Source organism: Budorcas taxicolor, chromosome 2, assembly GCF_023091745.1.
Source record: "Budorcas taxicolor isolate Tak-1 chromosome 2, Takin1.1, whole genome shotgun sequence".
Taxonomy (NCBI): domain Eukaryota; kingdom Metazoa; phylum Chordata; class Mammalia; order Artiodactyla; family Bovidae; genus Budorcas; species Budorcas taxicolor.
The window spans coordinates 22,366,754-22,390,781 of record NC_068911.1 but is presented as its reverse complement, the minus strand read 5'-3'; the positions used below and the strand labels follow the sequence as shown (position 1 = coordinate 22,390,781).

Below are 24,028 nucleotides of genomic sequence, written 5' to 3'. Positions count from 1 at the left end.
GGTGCGTGCATGCGTATGTCCGTGTGGTGGGACCTTTTATCAGCGCGGGGTGCCTGCGTGTGCGCCAGGGTCTCTGTCTGGGTCTAGATGTTGGCGCAATCTCGACCTGGGCTCCCACCCACGGGTGTCGGGAAGCCCGCGTGGCCAGGGTGTCCAGCCTCCCGGAGGGGCAAAAAAGCCTCGACACCCTCACCACCCCAGCTGGCCCGGGCTCCTTAGAGAGAGGCCTGCGTGGGGAGGCCCCGGGGTGGTGTGTCCCTGGAAGGGGTAAAGAGTAGGGGCGCAGGGGGCGGGCCGGGTCCCCGGGCGGGGCGCGGGCTCGGGGGACCCGCGCGGCTGACGTCAGGCGACTCCTTAAATAGAGCCGGCAGCTCGCTCCGCTCGGCATTTCTCGAGGAGTCAGAACGCGGCCGGCGCCAGCGCCACCGTCCGGCCCGCGCGCCGGCCCGCACCGCCGCCGAGCGTTCGGGGCGCCGAGCCGGGAGGATCCGGGATGGGGCTTCCGGCGCTGGGCGCGCTCCGAGCCCGGCGCACGTGAGAGCCGAGGAGCGCCAGGAGCCTCCCCGCTAGCCGGAGCCCCGTCGCCCAGGACGCGGGGATGTCGGAGGCGCCGCCGCCGGTTCCCAGAGGAGCCGCCGCCCCGGGGATCCCGGGGCACGGTGCGCGCCCGGGCCGGCAGCGCCTGGAGAAGACGGCGCCCCCTACGCCCGACCCGCGTGGCCCGGGCCGCGCCGCACGAGCCTTCTAGGCGGCCGCAGGGCCCCAGCAGCTCCGCCGCCGGCGCCCCCTCGGAAACCATGACCCCCGGCGCGGGCCCATGGAGCCATGGCCTATAGGGTCCTGGGCCGCGCGGGGCCACCTCAGCCGCGGAGGGCGCGCAGGCTGCTCGTCGCTTTCACGCTCTCGCTCTCCTGCACTTACCTGTGTTACAGCCTCCTGTGCTGCTGCGGCGACCTCGGCGCCCCTCGCTGCCTCCGCAGCCCCGGCGCGGGCGGCCAGAAACTTCTCCAGGAGTCCCGCCCCTGCGATCCCTCGGGCCCGACGCCCGGCGAGCCCGGCGCTCCCAGCGCGCCCGCCGCCGGCGCGCCCTCCCCTCGCCTCTCTGGGTCCAACCACTCCGGCTCTCCGAAGCTGGGTACCAAGCGGCTGCCCCAAGCCCTCATCGTGGGCGTGAAGAAGGGGGGCACCCGCGCCGTGCTGGAGTTTATCCGCGTGCACCCGGACGTGCGGGCCTTGGGCACCGAGCCCCACTTCTTCGACAGGAACTACGGCCGCGGGCTGGACTGGTACAGGTAAGGAGGGGAGCCCCACCGCGTGCGCCCGGGCTCCATCCGGCCCTGTCTTCTGGGCCACTTCCTGCGCCCTCGCATCCCCTTAACTCGGCTGGCTATGTGGATTCCGACTGACACGTGGGGGAACTCTAACCGAAGGATTTACCCAGAACTTCCCAGTGATGGTGTAGACCGGCTCCGGTTTCCTGAAGCGCAAAGGGCAGTTGACTCTGGAATCGCCAGAAGGGAAGGGAGATCGCTGACCTGACCTCCGGGCCAGTTTGGAGGGCTGGCTCGGTGTCTAGACGCTGGGGTAAAGCTGGGTGCCAGGGGAAGGGGCAGCCAGGACAGGAGCTGCCTCAACGCAGCCATCTCCTGAGCCTGGCCTCAACTTTCCAGGCATCTTGACCCACCCAGGGAAGGGACAGTCCGAACAGCGCCCCCTCGCGGCAGGGTCCTGCGCTTCGGCGAGGTCCCCGCAGTTCAGGCCAAATGACGGGAAGGCCCCTGAGGTGTCTGCAGGAGAAAGGTCCCTTTTGGAGCCTCGGTCTCAGCTCCAGGTATTTGCTGCTGTATCTGGTCTGAGACTCCCAGGCGCTCTGACCCTGAATTCATGTTTTCAAATAGTGCAAACGACCCTGGATGTGAGTCTTGGCTCTGCCACTTAGCTTGAGAAAATTCCTAAAACTCACTGAGCCTTGGTTTTCTGGTACATCGCAACTAGCAGGAAAGGTCCCTGACCCTTCGGCCTCGCAAGGGCTTTCTAAGTGCTTGAAAAGTGTAACAGGGACACTTTGCACTGGGCGGTGTTTCTAAGCCAGCAGCCAGGATATAGAATTCGAAATACTGGTGGGCACCTCAGATGGAAGCTATCTAGGTTCACAGGGGGCAGCCAGTCATAGCAGATTGTCCACTCCCCCACTGCACTGTCAGGGAAGACAGTCACCCAGGCTGGTGATATCTGGGGATAGCCTGAAGCTTCTGGAAGGTAGCAGCCTCCACTATTAAATGCCTATCTACTTCCCAAGCCCTGTATGGTGTTGAGGTGTAGGGCTGGCCCATGTGTGAGCTGAGCAGGGCATCCCTGGGGGTGCTGTAATGTATGGGCTCCCCATAACACCTGGGTTACAGAATTCTTACCATTCACCTGGCCCCTTGAAGACTTGCTAGAAATGTCTGCCTAGTAATGGAACTAGGTGGGTGGGTAATGTGGTAGCTGACACAGTAGCTGAGGCTGTTCATTAAGATAATTATGTTAAAGTAAACACTTTAGGGGGTAGAAAGTCATAACCATATTGGATAAAGGACAACTTCATTAAAAGGAGGACCCCACTGGCCTCACTTATGGAACCCTGGATTTGTAAGAATCGGGGCAACAGGGCCAACTTGTCCACTTTGCTTGGGAGCCTTGGTCATGGTTTAAGGGGCCAGGGTGGGACATGCCCCGTCCTTAGGAGGCAGACACACAGCCCATCTCCAGTGGCGAGCAGCAGGGGACGGCTGGCCTGTGGGTGGCCCCAGCACTGTTATGTTGGCTCATTGGAATAGAGAGAGTGGCACAGAATGGCACGTCGCTGCTTTCCAAGCTGTGACCCGCCCCGGCCAGGCATCCCACCTGGAGGTACGAAGTACACGAGGACAGCATCAGAGCCAGACCCCAGAGTCGGAGAGGCAAACGCATCAAACGGCAGCAGAGTGTGACGTGGGTCAGCCGTGGCCACACTCTTACACGGCAGGGTTTCCTCGATTGAAAATCTAAGGATCATTATGAAACCCTTTGCCAAAGTGAAGTGCCTCTTAAGTGCAAAATAGCACAATTCTGAGCACTGGCTTTTGTTGAGCCCTCCAGTAAACACCTATTCCCTGCACCCAGCCTCTGCACGCCCTCTCTTGTGCTCCACCACCAAACACCCTACCTTCCTTCTCCAAGCCCGTGTCATTCAGGGATGGCTGCTTTTTATTTTTAACCTTGGCATGTGTGATTCTAAGCCAGCTTAGCTGTGAACCTTAGAGATGGGAGCCGTGCCTTTTTTTTTTAATATAGCACATTTGGATTCTGCTAAAATTCTCGGCTGAGTCTTGGTAGGTTTTATTTAACATCAAGCATGCTGACAGCTCCACTTCTCTCTCTGCTCCCCCCTACTTCCCAGGGTCTGTCTTACCATCCCTTTCCCCCTTTATATTTCTAAAAGAGCATTTAGCCTGCATGTCTGATACTAACTGCCTCACCCCTGTCACCTCCCCAGGAAGGCTAGGAGCCTACAGCTTCAGGAGGGGCTGTGTGATTTGTGCTTCTTGGGGCTGCAAATCCACACCCCCAGAGACCAGGGTTTCGGGTACAGATTGTCCTTTCTGTATATAAAGTCATACTGCCCCATTTGGATGTTATTTCTGTAATTTCCAGAACATTTCTCTGTATGTGTCCTATTCTTTATTATCACTCGAGTAATACGCATTAATTGCAGAAATGATGGAATTACCTGGTTTCTTTTAAAACTCATGTTCTCACTTTATTCCTGAAGTCCATGAGTTAGAATGGCAGGTGATAAGATGCTTCTGTCTCTGCCCATTGCCTTTATCATTTCACAGATGGGAAAACTGCAACCCGAAAAGAGAGCATCTAGAATGGGATCCAAAGCAAGCAGATGAAATTTGGGACCAAAAGTCATTGGCATGCCCTGTCCCACAAAGATTTATACATGTACACTGTGTGTGTATGTGCACTTCCAGCCAAGTACTCTAACCACTGTTCTGCACAGCTTGCCACCAAAAAGCCAGCATCCACTAGGTAGACATGGCCAAAGAGCCCTTGTGCCTGTTGTGGGGGCCCATGTTTTCCACAGATGGAGTTGCAGAGTTGGCAGGCAGTGGATCTCCTCAAAGCCCCTGGGGATAACTTCTGGGGTCTGGAGGCCCCAGTCAGACAGACAATGGAAAAATCAAAGGACAGACTTCTTTTTGTGGGTAAGTGGAGATAAACCAGGAGCTGACAAACAGTGCCTGAAGACAGAATGATACAGCCAGAGAGACACCATCGGCCAGAGACCGGGAGACAGAATCTGCACCTTCCTGACCCCTGGCCTGAACCCCCTCTTGGAATTGGCTGGGTTCCAGCCACCCTAGGAGAGGCCAGCATTCTGTGGCAGGATCCCTCCCCTGAGATATTTTTCTGAGATCCCATCCCTGAAGCGTCCCTCCTCTCTGCACCTGGCCAGCTTCCCCCTCCCACTTGGCTCCTCCAGGTAGCAGCCGGGTGTGCTGGGTGGGGTCAGCTAGCTGCTTGGACTGGGAGGCAGAGTGAGACCACACCGACAAGGGACCCAGGATAGCACCTGCTGTCAGGAAACAGGAGATGGTCCCCTAAGCTGGGTAATTGGAAGCAGAGTCATCTTCCTGAATCTTGGCTTCCTTGTCATAGGATGATGCCTGTTGTAACCATTATCATAGAAGGTGGTTTTGAAGAATGAATGGAACATTGTATATGAAAGTGTCCTGGAAAATTTCCTGCTATATAAAGATAAGGCAGTAATGTTATCACTATCACCACTATTACTATGACGGTTTCACTACCAATACTCCTTTTAGCATCGTCAGTACTATGAGTATTAAAACTATCAGTTTCTTTCCCTACCACTACTGCTACCTGGGACGGAGGAATTAATTGCTGGAAAAGTAGTTGTGAAAAACTGGGAAGGGTCCTGGCCCTAAGTTCGACTTTTAGCTCTGCTTTGCCCTTTTTCTCCTCCCTCTCTTCCTTCTCTCCTTCCTTCTGCATTGGTAAAAAGTCACTCCTCATTTCTGGGTGTCAGTTTGCTCACCTTTAAAAAGAGAGTGATGTCTGACGATGTATGTGAAAAGGTGTCTCTCAATCTAAGATTGTATTTGGGAATGCATCAGAGGTTGACTATGAGACAGAATTCACAAATATTTGGAGCCTTCATCTTTCATAAAGAGATATAAGCTGTGCATTGTCCAGTAGTTTTTATGGTCTTAGGGGAAGCCGAGTTTTGTGTAAAGTGTTTGTTTTGCTAGTTTTCAGTGATGGGGGTGGGAGAGGCAGTCTGAAGAGGAAGTGAATCTTCTCTAAAGGCATTGAAATGCCAACAAGAGCAAGTTAATGTGTGATAATTGACTCTGTGCTCTGGTGTCAAAATTGTGATAGATGAGCCTGTTCTGTAAATTTTAGACTCTACAAGTCTGGTTATTTATTTGTTCAGCAGCAGTGGTGTTCGGGGGACAGTGTGAGGCAAAGAAGACAGGGCATTTGCCCTGGAGGCAACAGATAAGTGAAACAGAGAATTAAAAGCCCAGAGTAAGGTCTATCACCTTATCTAGCTGATGTTAGTCAGGGAATCAAATTTCAGTAGCAAAGCCAAACTCCAGAAAGGCAAACTTTAAGAAGAAATAAAACCAGAGGCAGAAGGCAAGAGAAGCAGTGAACGCGGGAGGCTTTACCACCTGAAACAGACAGATGGACACTGGGCACAGATGACCTGTGTTTGTCCAGTGTGCGCAGATGTGTGGGCATGCAGAGCTCTCACGTGGGCACCCACATGTACAACTCCAGTGTCTGCAGACACGTCTTCATAAGGGGTTTTCCTGCCTTGGTCCAGGAGGGTGTCACACAGGCTGATTAAATGAACCCGCTGAGTTCATAAATCCTTCGTCCGCCTTGTAGCTCTCTGTCAGCCTCGCTGCAGCCAGAGATATAGTAGTTAGTTCCAGCACATGTACAGCTCTTGTCAGGCACTGGGGGACATTCGGGTTGAGCAAACAAAACTGTCATCGCTCAAGGAGGCTTTTTGAAGAGCTGACTTTGCATCCCCCTGGAGCTTGGAGGGACAGTGGAAGAGCTTGGAATGAAGACTGGGCTTTCCTCATGGCCTTTGGTATGTGGCTAAAGGGGGAAAGACCCCGACAGGTCCTAGTGCTATTCTACCGGCACACTTTGTAAAGTCTGTTTGGATATTAAAATATTACGTAGAGCCTAAGAAACACATTTTTTTTTCACCTTTTAACACCTCTGAAATTAGGATGAGTCTAATGATTGATGGAGTCTAGATTCCATGAGATATGATGCTTCCATATTGGATGGAAACTCACTTTCCCAGAGGTGCCCTCTGCTCTGGTGTCCATTGAAATTTACAAAGGACCAGCAACTAGGTGACAAACGCCTGACCCAGCAGTGAGCCCCTGAGACCCTGCTTGTCTGCAGCCAGCAGGGGTGCCTTCTGATTTGTGAAGGAGCTGTACCCACTTGATTTTTTTATTTTTAAAATATTTCTTTATTTATTTGGCTGTGCCAGGTCTTAGTTGGGGCATGTTCGATCTTTGATCTTCATTGCAGCCTGTGAACTCTTAATTGTGGCATGTGGGATCCAGTTACCTGACCAGGAATTGAACCCATGCCCTTGGCAGTGAAAACATGGAGTCCTAACCACTGGACCACCAGGGAATGCCTGAGCTGTAGTCATTTTAGATTTTTGATTGCTACCTATGCTCTCTTCTGCCTATCCTGAAATGAGGGAATGTGCAAGTTGATGGCCACCAGGAGAAAACAAGATGCTTTGGTGGGCATGTTCTTCACTGGCTGCTGTTCTGCCCAGATATTTGGAGTCACATCCCAAGAGTCCCTGAAAAGTCAGGGCAGGGTTGATGCTCAACAGGTGTGCTTGCCTATGTTCCATTGCATCTGGTGTGCAGGACAGTAGAACAATTTTCTTCTCATCGGTTAGACCTCTACTGCCTTCCTCCTGAATGATTGGGTGACCGAGTGGGTGGGGCAGGGACAGAAGCACACAGCTTCCCATTGATCAGAATCCTCTGCGGGCTTGGAGTGGGGGCTGTTTCTATGAGCGAGGGCTCAGCAGTGGGGGTGGGAAGTTGGGGAGGTAGATAGGCTTGCTGAAGTGAGTCAGGGTGGAAGGATCTGCAAGGTCATGCAGTCTGCCTAAACCTGTGAGACTCTTTGCCCTGTGAGCTAACCCCAGGGCGGGTTAATCCATTTATTTGTCAGATGCCTACAATTTGCCAGAATCAGTGCCAAGCTGCTGTAGGCGGCTCTGCTGCCACTTTGTTCTCTTAATGGGCTGCACTGGTGGGCTGGAATGCTTTGTGGTTCATGGGCAGCTTGATGAGGTGGGTAAAAGCCACCAGTGATGGAAATAACTTAGCATTTCAGAGGTAATTGCTGCCTGTCAGGCTACACAGCTGGGCTGTTGGTCCAATGCTATACTCACCCAGCTTCCTCAGAGGATAATGGTGCAGAGACGGGGGCAAGTGATTACTGTTGAGCATGTGCTTCCAAGGATCATGGGCTAGATAGATTGGTTGGGTTACCTGAGGCTTGAGGATCACAGGATCTCCTGGACACAAGTCCATTGGGAGTGTCTTCCTAAGCTTTGAAATCAACGGCACTAGTCGTGGTTTCTTCTCAGGGTCTGTGGTCACTAGCTCCCACAAGTAAAAATAACCAAGGTGTCCACTCTGGGTGAAGGCCCAAGGACCTCTCATTGACATCCTTGGAGGGGCAGCATCAAGTCCATGCCCTCTTAGGGTAGCATTTTCCAGGCTTCAGACATTTTTGTACTGCCTCATAGTTACCCAAACCTGGCATGACCTCTATTATTTTCTTAATACTTTAAAGTTAGCACTTAAAAAATTTTTGACTTTTCATGAAGAACTGGCTTTATTTTCTGCCATGTGTACATTTATAGAATAGATAATATCTTCCCATAATACAGACTTCAAAAAGTGACAGAGGATTTTCCCTGAAAACCATTCTCCTCCTTCATACCCCATCTCCCCTTCCACGCAGTTCCTCCTCCCAGAAACAATCATGAGATCGGTTTTTGTGTATCCTTCAAAAGAGGTGCTTGCATTTGTAAACCTAACATCCATTATGCAAATATAATTGAAATACATCATTTTAAAACACAAATTTATTTGAAAACCACCTTAAATAAAAGCCAGAATCACTTGCTGCAATTAGGAAGTAATTGTAAAAATAAGTAGATTGAAAACATAAAAATGCTATTGATTTTTTTTTCATTTTTAAAACAATTTATTTATTTTCAATTGAATTTTTGCTAGTGAAAGTGGTTAAAATGTTCCAAGCCTGCAGCATGCTTTATCTTTGTTCAAAAGAGAAGGGGGATACTAAAAAGAGCAGTTAAATAAATACTAATATCAATGTGAAACGTTTCTCCTTGATGTAATCAGAATGAATGAAAGCGAAGTGGACAAGATCATAAGTTTTCTCTCTATGCAACTGAGTGACGTTTAGTCAGTCTGTGTAGTATCTAAAATTACTGAGATGGGGTATGCCCCGACATCATAGGAAACACTGCCAGAGTTTGCAGAAAATCCAGTGTAAGTAAATCCAGAGATGTTTCTAGCTTTCAGATTCCTTTGATGTGTTAATGATTGAAAGAGACAAGCCAAAGGAAAACTCAGAACAAATATGAGCATTCAGAAAAGTATTGTGGCTTGCAGTATTTACAAAGTAGCCTAGCCTTCAGAGGAACAGGATTCCCTGAATAAAGGGTATGCTGCTGCTGCTAAGTTGCTTCAGTCGTGTCTGACTCTGTGACCCCATAGACGGCACCCACCAGGCTCCGCTGTCACTGGCACTCTCCAGGCAAGAACACTGGAGTGGGTTGCCATTTCCTTCTCCAATGCATGAAAGTAAAAAGTGAAAGTGAAGTCGCTCAGTCGTGTCTGACTCTTAGTGACCCCATGGGCTGCAGCCTACCAGGCTTCTCCATCCATGGGATTTTCCAGGCAAGAGTACTGGAGTGGGGTGCCATTGCCTTCTCGGGAATAAAGGGTATAGCATGTATTAGAAAGGAAAAAACAATATGTCACCAGTTTGCTATTGGTTTCATCACTGTCCTCACTGGTGGAATCTCCATGGTGATTACATACCTGCAGGCATCAGTGTTGCAAAAGTCAAAGTTGTTTCCACTAGGGACTTGCCAATGTATGTAAAAGGGGTTCAGAGCTTTTTTTGTTTCTTCAATTTAGAGGCTCATGTGGAACAGGATGTCTTTTTGAAATCTCAGAATGCAAAGTTCTTTTTCTCTCCCTCTGTGACGCATGATGTGAGACTTAAAAATAATGGTCAGGCAGGGTGTCACTCTTCTTTCTCAGATAGCTTGATCTCTCTGAATAAAGAGGGGAAGACGATGTCATGTCTTTCTGCATACTTTTTTAGCTGCACAAAAGGAGCTCCACTAGGGACAGTTGTCCCTAGAATTTCCCATATGTTGTCAACAGAAGCCATTTAGAGAGTGTCTGTGATAGCAGGGCTCCCCAAGCTTGCCTTCAGATGGGCAGATAGTCATCAACTCTGATGAGGAGAGGGCTTCCTGCTCACTCAGGGCTTCCAGGTCCAGGAGCTCACTGCCTGGTGAAAGAATTCTGGATCCATCCTAAGGCTGGTGGACAAATGAGCTGGCACTGAAGCAGTGCCTCATGGCACACAGGAAAGAGGGAAGGAGGGCAGCCTTGAGTACATGGATGAGAAGAACTTAAAATGGAAATCAGAAGACATTTTTAGTACAGTGATTAAAAACTCGGGCTCTTGAATCAGAATGACTGAATTGGAATCTCGGTTCTACCACTGAGTGTGGGTCCACTAACCAGTGGGTCCTCTGTGCCCTGGTTCTATCTCCATGTAGGAACCAGTCCTCTCATCTACTCATAGGGTTGCAGTGAGGTCTGAATGAGTGATATCATGTAAAAAAGTGCTCAGAAAATTTCTGGCATGTGGAAGGGGTCCAAGTATTGGCTGTCATTACTGGGCATTGGTTTTCTCATCATTCCTTCATTGATCTGAGTGCTAAGGACCCAGAGGTGGACAAGACTGGGCTCCTCCCAGTTTGATGGGTTATGAAATGTTCATGGAAAATTTTTACACAAGTCAGCTGATGATAGGAACCATTAGAGAGATGCAAATAGAGCTATAATAGCACAGGAAGGAGATAAGATCCAATGGGGGAATTTTGGAAGGATTTCTGAAGGAGGTAGTATGTTATTTGGGTCTCAATGGGCAGATGGGATCTTTGCAGCGGGCAGTAAAGGGGCTGGCCCTATAGAGATGCTATTTCTAAATACAGTCATCCCACAATTTTACCTCTGATTACAGTCAAATCAAAAAATAGTTTTTTTTTTTTCAAATTACTTTAGTTCTATGTGTATTTATTGACTACCTACTATATACCAGGCTTCCCAGGTGGCGCTTGTGTTAAAGAATCCACCTGCCAATGCAGGAGATGCAAGAGATGCAGGTTCAATATCAGGGTCCAGAAGATGTCCTGGAGAAGGAAATGGCAACCCACTCCAGTATTTGTGCCCAGATGGAGGGGCCTGGCTGACTGCAGTCCATGGGGTCACAAAGAGTCAGACATGACTGAGCGACACACACACCCAAACACACACACACACACACACACACACACACACACACACACACACACACCAGGCACTGTGGTAAATCCTAGAAAAAAGGAAGAAAGAACTGTCCTTTAACAAGTTCAAGGGGCAGACAAATTCAATAGCAAGATGTGCTGGGAGAGAAAGTGCTCTTGGCATGTGGTATCACTCAGGGTGGGTCAGAGACTTTCTGGGGAGCTGAGGCCTAAGCTTTAGGACATTCTCATTGGCTTTCCTCCACCTGAATCAGTCTCCCTCCAGAGCATCCTAGATCTGGCCGCTTCTCATCGTGCAGGTTCCAGCTCAAATGTCGCTTACAAGACAGTAACGCCTTCCTTTGTTACCCAGTCTTAGCTGACTTACCTTCCCCATCACCCTTTATCTCTTTTCCCCACTTTGTTTTATTTACTCTTACTTTGTATTGCAATCCGAAATGGTCTTGTTCCTTTTCCTTTTTACTAGCTCTCTCCCCGACCAGACCCAAAACTCCAGGACAGCAGGAATCTTGTCTGTCTTGTACATGGCTGTGTGTCCCCAGAGTGGCACATAGTAGAGGCTCCATGAATAGCTGTTGAGTGACTATGCTCAGGAATGGGTGAGCCTGTCCCAAGGCCACAGGCTGGTCCCAACCCTTCATTAGGCTTTCCACACGTGGGTCTTGGGAGGCTGGTTGAGAGAGTGCAGGATATGGTGCTGAGAACTCAGCCACCTCTTCAACAGATATTTAGTGAGCATCTGCAGTGCCTGACACTGTTACAGTCCCTGGGGAGGGAGTGGTGAAAAGAAAAAAACAGACAAAAATCCCTGCCCCGTGGTGCTTACTTTCTGTGGGGTAAGAGGGAAATGGTCAGTAAAGAAATAAGTGAACTGTCCATTCACATCTCTCCCAATGACCCAATTTTGTTCCTTTTTATGGCTGAGTAATATTCCATCATATATATGTACCGCATGAGAGTGTCATACAGAATGAAGTAAGACAGAAAGACAAATATCATATATTAACGTGTGTATGCGGAATCTAGAAAAATGGTATCGATGATCTTATCTACAAAGCAGAAATTGAGAAACAGAGGTAGAGAACAAATGTATGGACACCAAGGGGGAAAGGGGGAGGGAAGAACTGGGAGATGGGGACTGACGCATATTCACTATTGATACTATGTAGAAGATAGTAACACTGAGAGGTACTGTAGAGCACCGGGAGTGTGAAAGTTGCTCAGTCCTGTCTGACTCTTTGCAACCCCATGGACTGTATAGCCTGCCAAGATCCTCTGTCCATGGCATTCTCCAGGCCAGGATACTGAAGTGGGTAGCCATTCCATTCTCCAGGGGATCTTCCCAACCCAGGGATCAAACCCAAGTCTCCTGCATTACAGGCAGATTCTTTACTGGAACTCTATACTTAATGCACTGTGGTGACCTGAAAGGGAAGGCCGAAATGAAGGGGATACATGTATGTGTATGGCTGATTCATTTCACTGTACAGTAGAAACATTGTAAAGCATCTATATTCCAATAAAAATTAATTAAAAAAATAAACACAAGCATGCTTATCATTCATTAAACAAATAAGAAAAGAAAATATCATTCATTAAGCAAAAGAAATAAGCAAGTTGCATCTCTGTCTGATGGTGATAAGGGTTGTGGGACAGTTCAAGGGGTGGAGGATGGCGAGTTCTCAGTGGCCAGGAGGGGACACTGCGGTTCAGGACAGGGAGGCTAGGAAAGGCCTCACTGAGAAGGTGATGTTGGAGCAAAGACCTGGAGGAGGTTAAGGGGCAAAGCATGTGTGATCTGAGCGAAGAGCACTCTTGGCAGAGGCACAAGAAATGAAGAGGCTCTGAGGACAGCAGGGAGCTGGTATGACTGAGGGAAATCTAGGGGCCAAGTGGCTGGACTGGCCACACCAGGAGGGGAGTGATGGGAAATAAATTCAAAAAGGTGGCTGGGCCCCCATTTGGGGTCTTACAGGGCATTGCACAAAATTTTTATTAATATATTTATTACTTTTTTTTAATATGCTGTGCCATGCAACAGTGAAAACTGCGGGATCCAAACGTTCCCCCTTTGACTTTGAGAGCTGAATGAACTGGTATTCTCAGAGACTCAAAGATTTGACCCCAGCTGCCCAGCCAAGGAGCAGCAGAAATGGGACTTTTGTTTGTTTCAAACAAAACTGAGACCATAGTACAGATACATAAAAGGCTTTCCAGATGGCACTCACGGTAAAGAACCTGCCTGCCAACGCAAGAACCGTAAGAGACGTGGGTTCGATCCCTGGGTCAGAAAGGTCTCCTGGAGGAGGAAATGGCAACTATTCTTCCCTGGAGAATTCCATGGACAGAGGAGCCTGGCAGGCTACAGTCTATAGGGTTGCAAAGAGTCAGACATGACTGAAGTGACTTAGCACACAAACACACATAGATATATAAACACAATTTTTCGGTCCTGCATTCTTTGTCTAACATTCCATCAATTAAGATGTTCCCACACAATTAAATGTTTCCAAACCTTGATTTCAGCATCTGGGTTTCATTCTGTCCTGTGGTCCCACGGAGGGTTTACACATTCCCCTCTTGTTGGACTTTTAGTTGCTGATCCCCAATTTTTTTCCTATATATTAATAAGTAATGCTCCATTGCCTAGGTCTCTAATTCTTTCTTTAGCATAGAGTCCTAGAAGCGAAATTACTAGGTCCAAGTGAAGAAGTTTTTTAAAGGCTGGAGATATGTACTGCCAAAATGCTCTCCAAAACATTGCAAGAATTTTGGCTTCTACTCCGAGCAAATGGGGAGATATATTGGAGGGTTTGGAGTGAAGGAGTCTTATGCTCTGACTTACATTTTGAAAAGATCTCTTGGGCTGTTTAGCAGAGGCTTTTGCTGTGGTAATGGTGGAGCTGTGCGATGTGGACAGGTGCTGGATATCTTCTGAAGGTGCGGTTGCAGGTTTTGCTGATGGATTCATGGAGGCTAGGTGTGAGAGAGGAGTCAGGGAAGATGGTAGTGTGATGATGGTGGTGGTGATGACACCTCTTAAGGGTTTACTCTCTTTCAGACCCTTACAATTGACAGCAGGCTGATTCTGAACCTAACGTACTTCCCAGTACAGCTCCTGGCTTGACAAGTCAAATGTCTACCTGTAGGTGTCCTTGAGCTAAGCAAAGAAAGGAATGCCATGTTCTACTGTAGCTTGGAGGCTGCAGGGTCACCCCCGAATTGGTGAGAGATGGCAGTCCCTCTTTCTAGAGGTCTTGGAAGCCCTATTTATAAATGCAGTGTTCTTAGGTAACCTCTTGAGAGTTTTGAAGATTGAACTAGCTTTGTTCCAACCCAGAAAAGGCACGTGTCACTTAGTGTGGGTATCACCCAGCTTCTCATTCTTATTCCAGCCTCATCAACATGCCTGGCAAGGGAGCTGCCTTGATGGTGTTGCTCGATTTGGGGGGCTTCTGTGTGGTTTCTTTCAAACAGAACTGAACACCGTAATGCCTTCCCACAAGATAATCGGGATCTGTATCTCCCCAACTTCCCCAAAGCTGCTGGAGCATGGGGAAATGTTCTCTGCCTTGGCAACCTCTATGCAGTGTGTTTCTGCTTTGATGGTTTTAATGAAGATATGAAATCATCTAACAGCTTTCATTTGCCTCAAGTGAGATGGCTTAAAGTGGAGGTAGCATTTCCCAGGATTAATCCCCATTTTTAGAAGTGGTTGGTTAAACTCTCTGCAGTTTATGGCCACTTCTGGCTGAAACAGTGTGGGATCTGAATTATTAATTCTGTGAAAAATGAGTTAAGTCATTGCAAAGTTCTGTGGTGGCAAAATTCCCACTTTAAGTCCTCTTTAAGGCTATTTTCTCTAGCAAGAAGATCTCTGTTAACCAGAAATTCTTGGTCATCTTGGCCAAGTCTCTGTCTGGCAGTCATTTTGCCAGGAGGTAAAGGGCTTGACTTAATTCAGTTCTTCTTTGCTACCAAGGACAATAGGCTTCCCAGGTGGCTCAGTGGTAAAGAATCTGCCTGCCAGTGCAAGAGATTCAGGTTCTATCCACGGGCAAGAAAGATCTCCTGGAGTGGGAAATGACAACTACTCCAGTATTCTTGCCTGGGAAATCCCATGGACAGAGGAACCCAACATGCTACAGTCCATGGGATTGCAAAGAGTCGAGACAACTGAGCGTGTGTGTGGAACAGTCGGGGAGGAGAGGTGGGGGAGGACAATTGTCCAGTTAATCCATCCCAGAAGACTTTTTGCCATCCCAATATTGCAAGATCTTCAAGGTTTTTTCTTTTTTGAAAAACAAAACAAAACTTGAAATATAGCATTTTTTTAAAAAAATGTGAGGGACTTCTCTGGTGGTCCAGTGGTTAAGAATCCACCTTGCAATGTGGGGGACATGGGATCAACCCCTGGTTGAAGAACTGGGATCCCACATGCTGAGGAGCAACTAAGCCCATGTGCGGCAACTGCTGGAGCCTTCACGCCACTGCTAGAATCTGTGCCCCAAATGAAAGATCCCACATGATGCAATGAAGATCTGATGCAGGCAATAAATAAATATTTAAAAAGATACCTCTCACCTATTATGAAAAGTGATATTCGTTTTTTAAAAATGTGAACTGTCAATTTATAACTGTGCCTTACTGATTCAGAACTTTTACTGAACCCTTGAGGAACAAACAGAACACATTCATGGGCTGGATGCTACCTAGAAGCTGTCCTCTCACCGTGCTGGCAGGTGGGCCTTAGAGGCAGGCTGCACCACTTTGCAATCCTTCCTCTGCCATGGATGAGCTGTGGGGTTAGCTGCTACCTTCTTGAGCTTCGGTTTCCCCCCTGTAAGATGAGGATGTCAAGCATTCCTACCTGCTGTGTTGTTGCCGTGATTCACTGTCACATGTCATACTGTCGAGGGTCCCCCTTCCTGGATTGTGCTTGGAGGAGGTATGACCGTCACTAAGCCGATGGGCGTGACTGGAAGATAAAATGCATAATGCGGACCTTTGTCAAGGTGAGGAAAGCTGGGGTCTTACCTGTTGGGCCAATGGGGAGGAGAAGAATCTGGAGCCAGGATTACCCAAGGTTGCAGAAACCCATCTGGTTGTAGAACTAACCCCCAGGGAGGGAGCCAGCAACCCCCACTGCTTCTTTTCTTTAAATATGTTTTAAAGTTGCAAGTTAAGTATTTCTTAAGTTTATTTATCTTGGTTGCTCGTCGTGGCTGTGCACAGTCTTCCTCTAGTTGAGGCAAGCAGGGGCTACTGTCTCTAGTTGTGTTGCAAGGGTTTCTCATTGAGGTGGCTTCTCTTGTTGCAGAGCATGGGCTCTAGGTACACAAGTTTACTTGCTCCAAGGCATGTGGGATCTTCCCACACCAGGGATCGAACCATGTCCCCTGCCTTGACAATTGGTTTCACATCCGCTGAACCACCAGGGAAGTCCCCCAACTGCTTCTTTTTGTCATTCTTGTACACACCCACAGAACCCCTGAGGATTTTGAGTCTGTGATGTTGTCACTGCTCCAAACTGTTTCTTCAGGGGATAGACATTTTCTGCAGCTGGGTCACTGTCCCCAGCTCACGGTACCATACTCAGAACAGCTCAGACCTCTCAAATCCTCTACACACTTCTTTTGGCTTTTAGGTACCTGGATAGGATGGAGATGCTGAGAGATTCATGTTTTAGGGATGACCTAGCTTGCACAGGAGGTGAGTGCCTCTAAGACTGGGTGGTTTGGTGCAGGTAGAAGCCCAACCGGGAGAGTGAGGTCTTGGTTTTGGGGAGAGGCTAATGGATGGGCAGGGGTGGACCATAAAGATCAGCCTAGAAGGACTGCTCTCCAGCCTTAACAGTCGCTGGCACCTGTAGAATAGCAGAAGAACATTGGGACGCTGGTGCAGAGGAGGCTGGAGGGAGATGAGTATGATGGAGAAGAGAATGTAGCCACCCTTCAGAAGGATGAATTGCATCATCTCTGACACAATTCCCTTTAAAGCCAAGCAGAGCTTTGATGTGGAGGGAACTCCATTGGGATTCGTTGTATGATCAGTATTGACAGCCTGTGCGTATGAACCATTGATGGAATAGCTGTGTAATCAATCGTCCAGGTTTGTCCTGCCTCTGGAGTGATCTGTCAATGAGCCTCTCCAATCATAGAGTCAGCAAAGTTCTGTCTAAAATCTGGCATGTCGTTTCCCAATCTTCAGTCATGTAGGTGCCATATACAAATACTTTTATATCCTTTCAGGTCAGTTCAGTTCAGTTCAGTTCAGTTGCTCAGTCGTAGAGTCTTATATCCTTTACATGGTGTTAAGGTCCACTCATAATTTTTGCTTTAACCATTTACTTAAATATGAAACTTTGTATCTCATCTTAAGTGAGAATCATCACTTGCCAGAAACAGAAAGTGGTCATAAAAACCAATGCAGTAAAAGCCAAACAATGCAGATAGATTCCAGCCGGATTCTATTGCCTGTGCCACGTTCTGCCTGTGGCAGCCTCTTTTTTTTCTGTTAAAGAGAGAGATCAAAACCTATTCGGGAGGTGTTAACAATATCTTAGCACCCAAGGCTTTTTCCATGTTGTAATCAGAAGATTTGAAAAGAATGAAAAGGGAAAGATGATTATTTTGTAGTGAGGTGATTAGGTGGCATTTAAAGTCAGGTCTATGTGCCACCAAAGCATTTTTTTAACCACTAGTGCTACACATCTCACACTTTGGGAAATGCTGCCCTACCCACCTGGATCCCTCTTGCTTTGATGTCACTGTATTACTTTATCACTTGGCTGTCGTGGTCCATCAACAGCTTGGGAGGGGCTGGCTGACATTACAAAGTCGGGGTGGTTGAAAAAGCTGTGATTTCAATTTAAATTGCAAATTGATGGGGCATCATGGGAGAAGCAAATGCAGACGTGAAGAACTGAAGGAAAAGATCCAGCTATGCAGTATTTTTAGATCTTTTTCTCTGGACCAATTTTGTATTTTTTTTTTTTTTTCTGGACTTTGGGTTTGATAAGACCAATTATCTGAGGGCTACCCAAAGTTTCTTTACAATTCCAATCTAAATCGCCTATGTAAATACTTTATTTATTGTTCTTAAAAAAAAAAAAAAAGCTGTGACTTGAATAAAGCCCAAAGGCATTATGCCAATTGAAAGAAAGGTTACATACTGTATGATTCCATTTATATGACTCTTTTAAACAGATGAAACTAAAATGCTGGAGAACAAATCAGTGTTTGCCAGGGTTTAGGACAGGGTGAGAGGGTGACTATAAAGAGGAAGAGAAGGGAATTGCCCAGGGCCAGGGAGTGGAACCCTTCTGTGTCCTGATTGTGGTGGTTGTTACGTAAGTCAATACATGTGTTGAAATCCATAGAGCTTAACACTGATAGAAGGTATACTTTAAAGTGTAATATTTTTAAAGGTAAAATTTATTTTTGTGTGATGTTATTTTCTATTAATTAATTTTTTAGGTTGGAGGATAATTGCTTTACAATGTTGTTTCTGTTGTACAACATGAATCAGTCATAATTATGTGTATATCCTCTCCCTCTTGAGCCTCCCTCCCATGCCCCACCCTGTGTCCCACCCCCTAGGTCATCACAGAGTGCCAAGCTGAGCTCCTTGTGTCATACAGAAGTTTCCTACTGGCTGTCTATTTTACACATGATAATGTATATATGTCAGCGCCACTTTCTCATTCGTCCCACCCTCTCCTTTCCTCACTGTGTCCATGAGTCCATTCTCTATATGTTTTCATCTCTATTCCTGCCTTGCAAATAGGTTCATCAGTACCATTTTTCTAGATTCTTTACATATATGTTCAGTTCAGTTCAGTTGCTCAGTCGTGTCCGACTCTTTGCAACCCCATGAGTTGCAGCACACCAGGCCTCCCTGTCCATCACCAACTCCCCGAGTTCACTCAAACTCATGTCCATCGAGTCGATGATGCCATCCAGCCATCTAATCCTCGGTCGTCCCCTTCTCCTCCTGCCCCCAATCCCTCCCAGTATCAGAGGCTTTTCCAATGAGTCAACTCTTCTCATGAGGTGGCCAAAGTACTGGAGTTTCAGCTTTAGCATCAGTCCTTCCAGTGAACACCCAGGACTGATCTCCTTTAGAATGGACTGGTTGGATCTCCTTGCAGTCCAAGGGACTCTCAACAGTCTTCTCCAACACCACAGTTCAAAAGCATCAATTCTTTGGCATTCAGCTTTCTTCACAGTCCAACTCTCACATCCATACATGACCACTGGAAAAACCATAGCCTTGACTAGATGGACCTTTGTTGGCAAAGTAATGTCTCTGCTTTTCAATATGCTATCTAGGTTGGTCATAACTTTCCTTCCAAGGAGTAAGTGTCTTTTAATTTCATGTCTGCAGTCACCATCTGCAGTGATTTTGGAGCCCCCCCAAAATAAAGTCTGACACTGTTTCCACTGTTTCCCTATCTACTTCCCATGAAGTGATGGGACCAGATGCCATGATCTTTGTTTTCTGAATGTTGAGCTTTAAGCCAACTTTTCCACTCTCCTCTTTCACTTTCATCAAGAGGCTTTTTATTTCCTTTCTGCTTTCTGCCATAAGGATGGTGTCATCTGCATGTCTGAGGTTATTGATATTTCTCCCAGCAATCTTGATTCCAGCTTTTGCTTCTTCCAGCCCAGTGTTTCTCATGATGTACTCTGCATAGAAGTTAATATATGATATTTTTTTTCTCTTTCCGACTTACTTCTTTCTAGGTTTATCCACCTCAGCTCAACTGTTTCATATTTGTTCCTTTTTATAGCTGGGTAATATTCCATTGTCTATGTGTACCAGAACTTCTTTATCCATTCATCTGTCTGTGGACTGAACCCATGCCCCCTGCGCTGGGAGCATGAAAGACAAAATTTAAAAATAAAACTTTATCTTTAAAATATCCATGATTATAGAACTTAGCTCCTGGAGGACATCCTTTAGCCCTGGTTCCTAATTATCAAATAGAACCTGCTCCCTTGTGTTTGGGAGCCTAACTTCCGTAACTTCCATCTTTGTTATGAGTTAGAATCAAGACTTAGCAGCAGCAGCAGCAGCAGCAGCAGCAGCAGCAGAATCAAGAAAGTGGGTAGCCTTTAAATCTTCCCCATCCTGCACCCACACTTCTGAATGATGCTGGAGGCTGACACAAAGTTTCGGAAGTTTCCACTGTGGTCTGGAGCCTTGGCGGCCGGCACAGAGGTGCAACCAGGCTTCTACCTAAAGGTCTGAGGTCAGAACATGGAGAAGGTAGCAGTGGCAAATGCATCTCATAATTAGAGTGCCTGTTGGTGGATCAGAAGGTCGGGCTGAGGTCCTGGGAAGAGTTGGGGGTGGGGGGGCATATAGGATGGAGAAAAATGATCACAAGCCACAAAGGAAGAGGCATCCAAAACAAAACAGTTCACAGTCTACCAACAGCAGGTCTGACCTGAGCACCAGACAGTCTGAGGATGGAGCCAGAAGCAACCCCTGCTCCCCACTCCCTCCACCCCAGCCAAGGCAGCAGGGACAAAAAGCTCCCAAAGCACCTTCTCCCACCAGAGCACCCCCAGAACTGCCCTGGACTGAAGATGTCCCCAGCTCCCTCTTCTCAGTACCTGGGGAAGAAGCCATGCTTCCCAGAGGCCCCACAAGACTTCACTCCCCAGCCACAGATGGGCCTCCAGTCGTGTTCTCTCTTAACATGGCATCTGAAAGTGCACACAGAGATCATGTGTAGAAAAGAGAGAAGCCATTAAATTCTGGCTGAGCCCACCCCAGCATCCTTTCACAAACCCCAGTTTTCCCTTGTTAGTTTGAACGGGGGTCTTTTCATTAGGGGAGGAAGACGCTGCTTGGGCGGTTATGCTGAAACCACCTGGGCTGGAGGCAAAAATGTGAGTTCTGCCAGCCTGTGCATTCTAGAAAGTGTAAATTGAATTCATGGAAATAGCTGCAATAACTCAGGAACTGTGAGCTGGAGAGGGTGGTCGCAAGGTGGGGTGTGGCCAGGAAGTAAACTGATGCAGTGATGGGGGGCGAATCACAGTGGAGCAGGCGGTGTGTGCACCAGACGTGTCTGAGGTATCCACCCCTCCAGCATCTCTTACTCTGTGCTGGCCGCTGAGGAAAAGATGATTTGTGTTTCCTAGCCAGGGACGGGGGAGCCTGGTGGGCTGCCGCCTATGGGGTCGCACAGAGTTGGGTACGACTGAAGCGACTTAGCAGCAGCAGCCTTACCATTATCCCATGGTTATTGGCCTGTTTGGATGTTTCCATGGTCAGCTCTGGATAGTCATATTAACCAGTTTCAAATATGATGATGATCATAGCACACATGAAGATATCTGACATCTGCTACTGTTTTCATTGTCCACACATATAAATGCTTTTATTTTTGCTGATTGCAATTCATCTGTAAGCAAATAAGTAAGCAAACAAAGATACATCCCTGTCGTAGAATTCAGCATAGTAGATAAAGAAAAATGAAACTAATAAGCCAAGTTCTCAAGCTATATTATTATTCAGTTAAAAAATAGCAAGGTGAAAACCATATATTATCTTTTGTGTAATAGGAAGAGAGGAATAATATATATTCAAATTTTATTATTTATACATAAATAAATTCTGAAAGAATACACTGAAACTAATAACAGGAGTTTCCTGGGGGTGAAATTAGGCAGATGGGGACAGAGGGAGGGGAGAGACTTTTCACTATACATCTTTTGTTCTTATTTTCTGAGCTATGTGAATACATTCTTTGAAAAATTAAAATAAAAGTTGTGCATTGTGGAAAACTTAGGAAACTGGTCAAATAATTAACAAGTCACCTAAAATTGTACTGCTGGTTATAGCTACTAGTAGAATTTTGCCTTTTACCACATTTACCAATTGCTTTAGCAATTTGACATGAGTATCTTTCCATGACAAAAAGTGTAGATTCATAGAATCATTTAAAATGCTTATATGAATAAAAATAAATTAAATGCTTATATAGCATTTAGCTGTATAGATATGCCATGATTTATTAACCAAATCTATGGATGGACATTTAGATTGTCCCCACGTTTTATTATTTAATAATAAAAAAATGTAGGAGCAAAATTTTGTTAATCTTTCCCCCCTTAGAAGAAAACTTTTTAGAGGAATTTGGGGTTTGAAAATAAGCTTGCTTAATAAAGGGAAAGTTTTTCATACAAGTCGCCAACTTTGCTCTACCCTTATTATTGTATAGGTGAGGCATTTATATTCCACTGCTGCTGCTGCTGCTAAGTCGCTTCAGTTGTGTCCGACTCTGTGTGACCCCATAGATGGCAGCCCACCAGGCTCCCCCGTCCCTGGGATTCTCCAGGCAAGAACACTGGAGTGGGTTGCCATTTCATTCTCCAATGCATGAAAGTGAAAAGTGAAAGGGAAGTCGCTCAGTCATGTCCGAGTCTTAGCAACCCCATGGACTGCAGCCCACCAGGCTCTTCCGTCCATGGGATTTTCCAGGCAAGAGTACTGAAGTGGGGTGCCATCGCCTTCTCCATATACTCCACTAGCAGAGACTAAAAGGGCTTTTCCCCACAATCTTGTCAACCCTGTTAACAATCTATTTGATCTTTGTCAGATGAAAGCATTCTCCTTTTAATTTGAATACTTTGATATTTATTTTAAAATGTTTACTATAGATTTGTATATACTTGTTCAATTATTTTGTTGATTGTTTTTCCTGTTGGATTTCTTTTTTTTTTTTTTTTCTTTTTAAAAGAGAATGCAAGTGACTGATGATGCTTACTCTGGGTTCATCATACCTGTCGTGTCATATTATTTCAGACATGTTCCTGGTGGGGGAATAGAATCTGGCCAGCTTCTATATTTTCATCTAGTTTGATAATCATCTTAAAAAATTTTTTTTTATTTTATTGAAGTGTAGTTGATTTACAATGTTCTGTTAATTTCTGCTGTTTAGCAAAGAGATTTATTTATGCATGCTGCTGTGCTGTGCTTAGTCGCTCAGTTGTGTTTGACTCTTTGAGGCCCTACGGGCTATAGCCCACCAGGCTCCTCTGTCCTTGGGATTCTAGGATTCTCCAGACAAGATATTAGAGTGGGTTGCCATGCCCTCCTCCAGGGGAGCTTTCCGACCCAGGGATCAAACCCACATCTCCTGCAGCTTCTGCATTGCAGGCAGATTCTTTTACCACTGAGCTACCGGGGAAGCCCCTCAGTTACGCATATGTACAGTCTTTTTCATATTCTTTTCCATTATGGCTTATCACAGGATATATATCACAGGTTCCCTGTGCTATACAGTAGGACTTTGTTGTTTATCCATTCTATATATAATAGTATGCATCTGCTCATCCCAAACACGTGGTCCATTCCTGCCCCCTCCCTCTTCTGCCTTGGCATTGACAAGTCTCTTCTCTGTGTCTGTGACTCTGTTTCTGCTTTGTAAGTAAGTTCATTTGAGTCGTGTTCTAGACTCCACATACGAGTGGTAGCATGTGGTGTTTGTCTTTCTCTGACTTCTCTCAGGAAGACAATCTCTAGGCCCATCCATGTTGCTGCAGGTGGCATTGTTTCAGTCTTTTTGATGGCTGAGTGCTGCTGCTGCTGCTGCTAAGTCGCTTCAGTTATGTCTGACTCTGTGCGACCCCATAGACAGCAGCCCACCAGGCTCCCCCGTCCCTGGGATTCTCCAGGCAAGAACGCCGGAGTGGGTTGCCGTTTCCTTCTCCAATGCATGAAAGTGAAAAGTGAAAGTGAAGTCACTCAGTCGTGTCCGACTCTTGGCGACCCCATGGACTGCAGCCCACCAGGCTCCTCCATCCATGGGATTTTCTGTGGTGTTCCATTATTCGTGAGCACCGCATCTTTATCTGCTCCTCCGTTGATGAGCATTTAGGTTGTTCCCTTGCCTTGGCTATTGTGAATAGTGCTGCTATGAACATAGGGGTGCACGTATGTTTCTGAATGATTGTATTCTTCAGATACATACCCAGAAGTGGAATTGCCAGATTACATGGCAACTCTGTTTTTAGTTTTTTGAGGAAACTCTGTACTATTTTCCATAGTGGCTGCACTAATTTACATTTCCTCCAACAATGAAGGAGGGCTCCCTTTTTAAAATCATCTCTCAGTAAGAAAGTTTACGTTTTCACGTGTGCTCTGATTATTGATCTATCTGGATTTTACTGTCATTTATTTTGTTCATTTTTCAGTTTCTTTTTTCCTTCCTTTACCGACTCTCTGCTATTCTAATTACTGGCGCTTTCTTTATTCCTCCTTTTCTTCCTTCCACTGGGCTGGAAGTTATACAAGCTAATTCTGTGT

At 46.8% G+C, this 24,028-nt stretch overlaps 1 protein-coding gene across 1 annotated transcript in view; it reads left to right on the top strand.

The window, feature by feature from the left end:
• Positions 1-425: 425 nt before the first annotated feature.
• HS3ST2 (heparan sulfate-glucosamine 3-sulfotransferase 2) overlaps positions 426-24,028 on the top strand; it is a 111,935-nt gene continuing 88,332 nt past the window's right edge. The window contains exon 1 of the mRNA XM_052659157.1: positions 426-1,292. Within this exon, the coding sequence (XP_052515117.1) occupies positions 826-1,292 (467 nt within the window). The 5' untranslated portion in view covers positions 426-825. The remainder of the gene's footprint in view (positions 1,293-24,028) is intronic.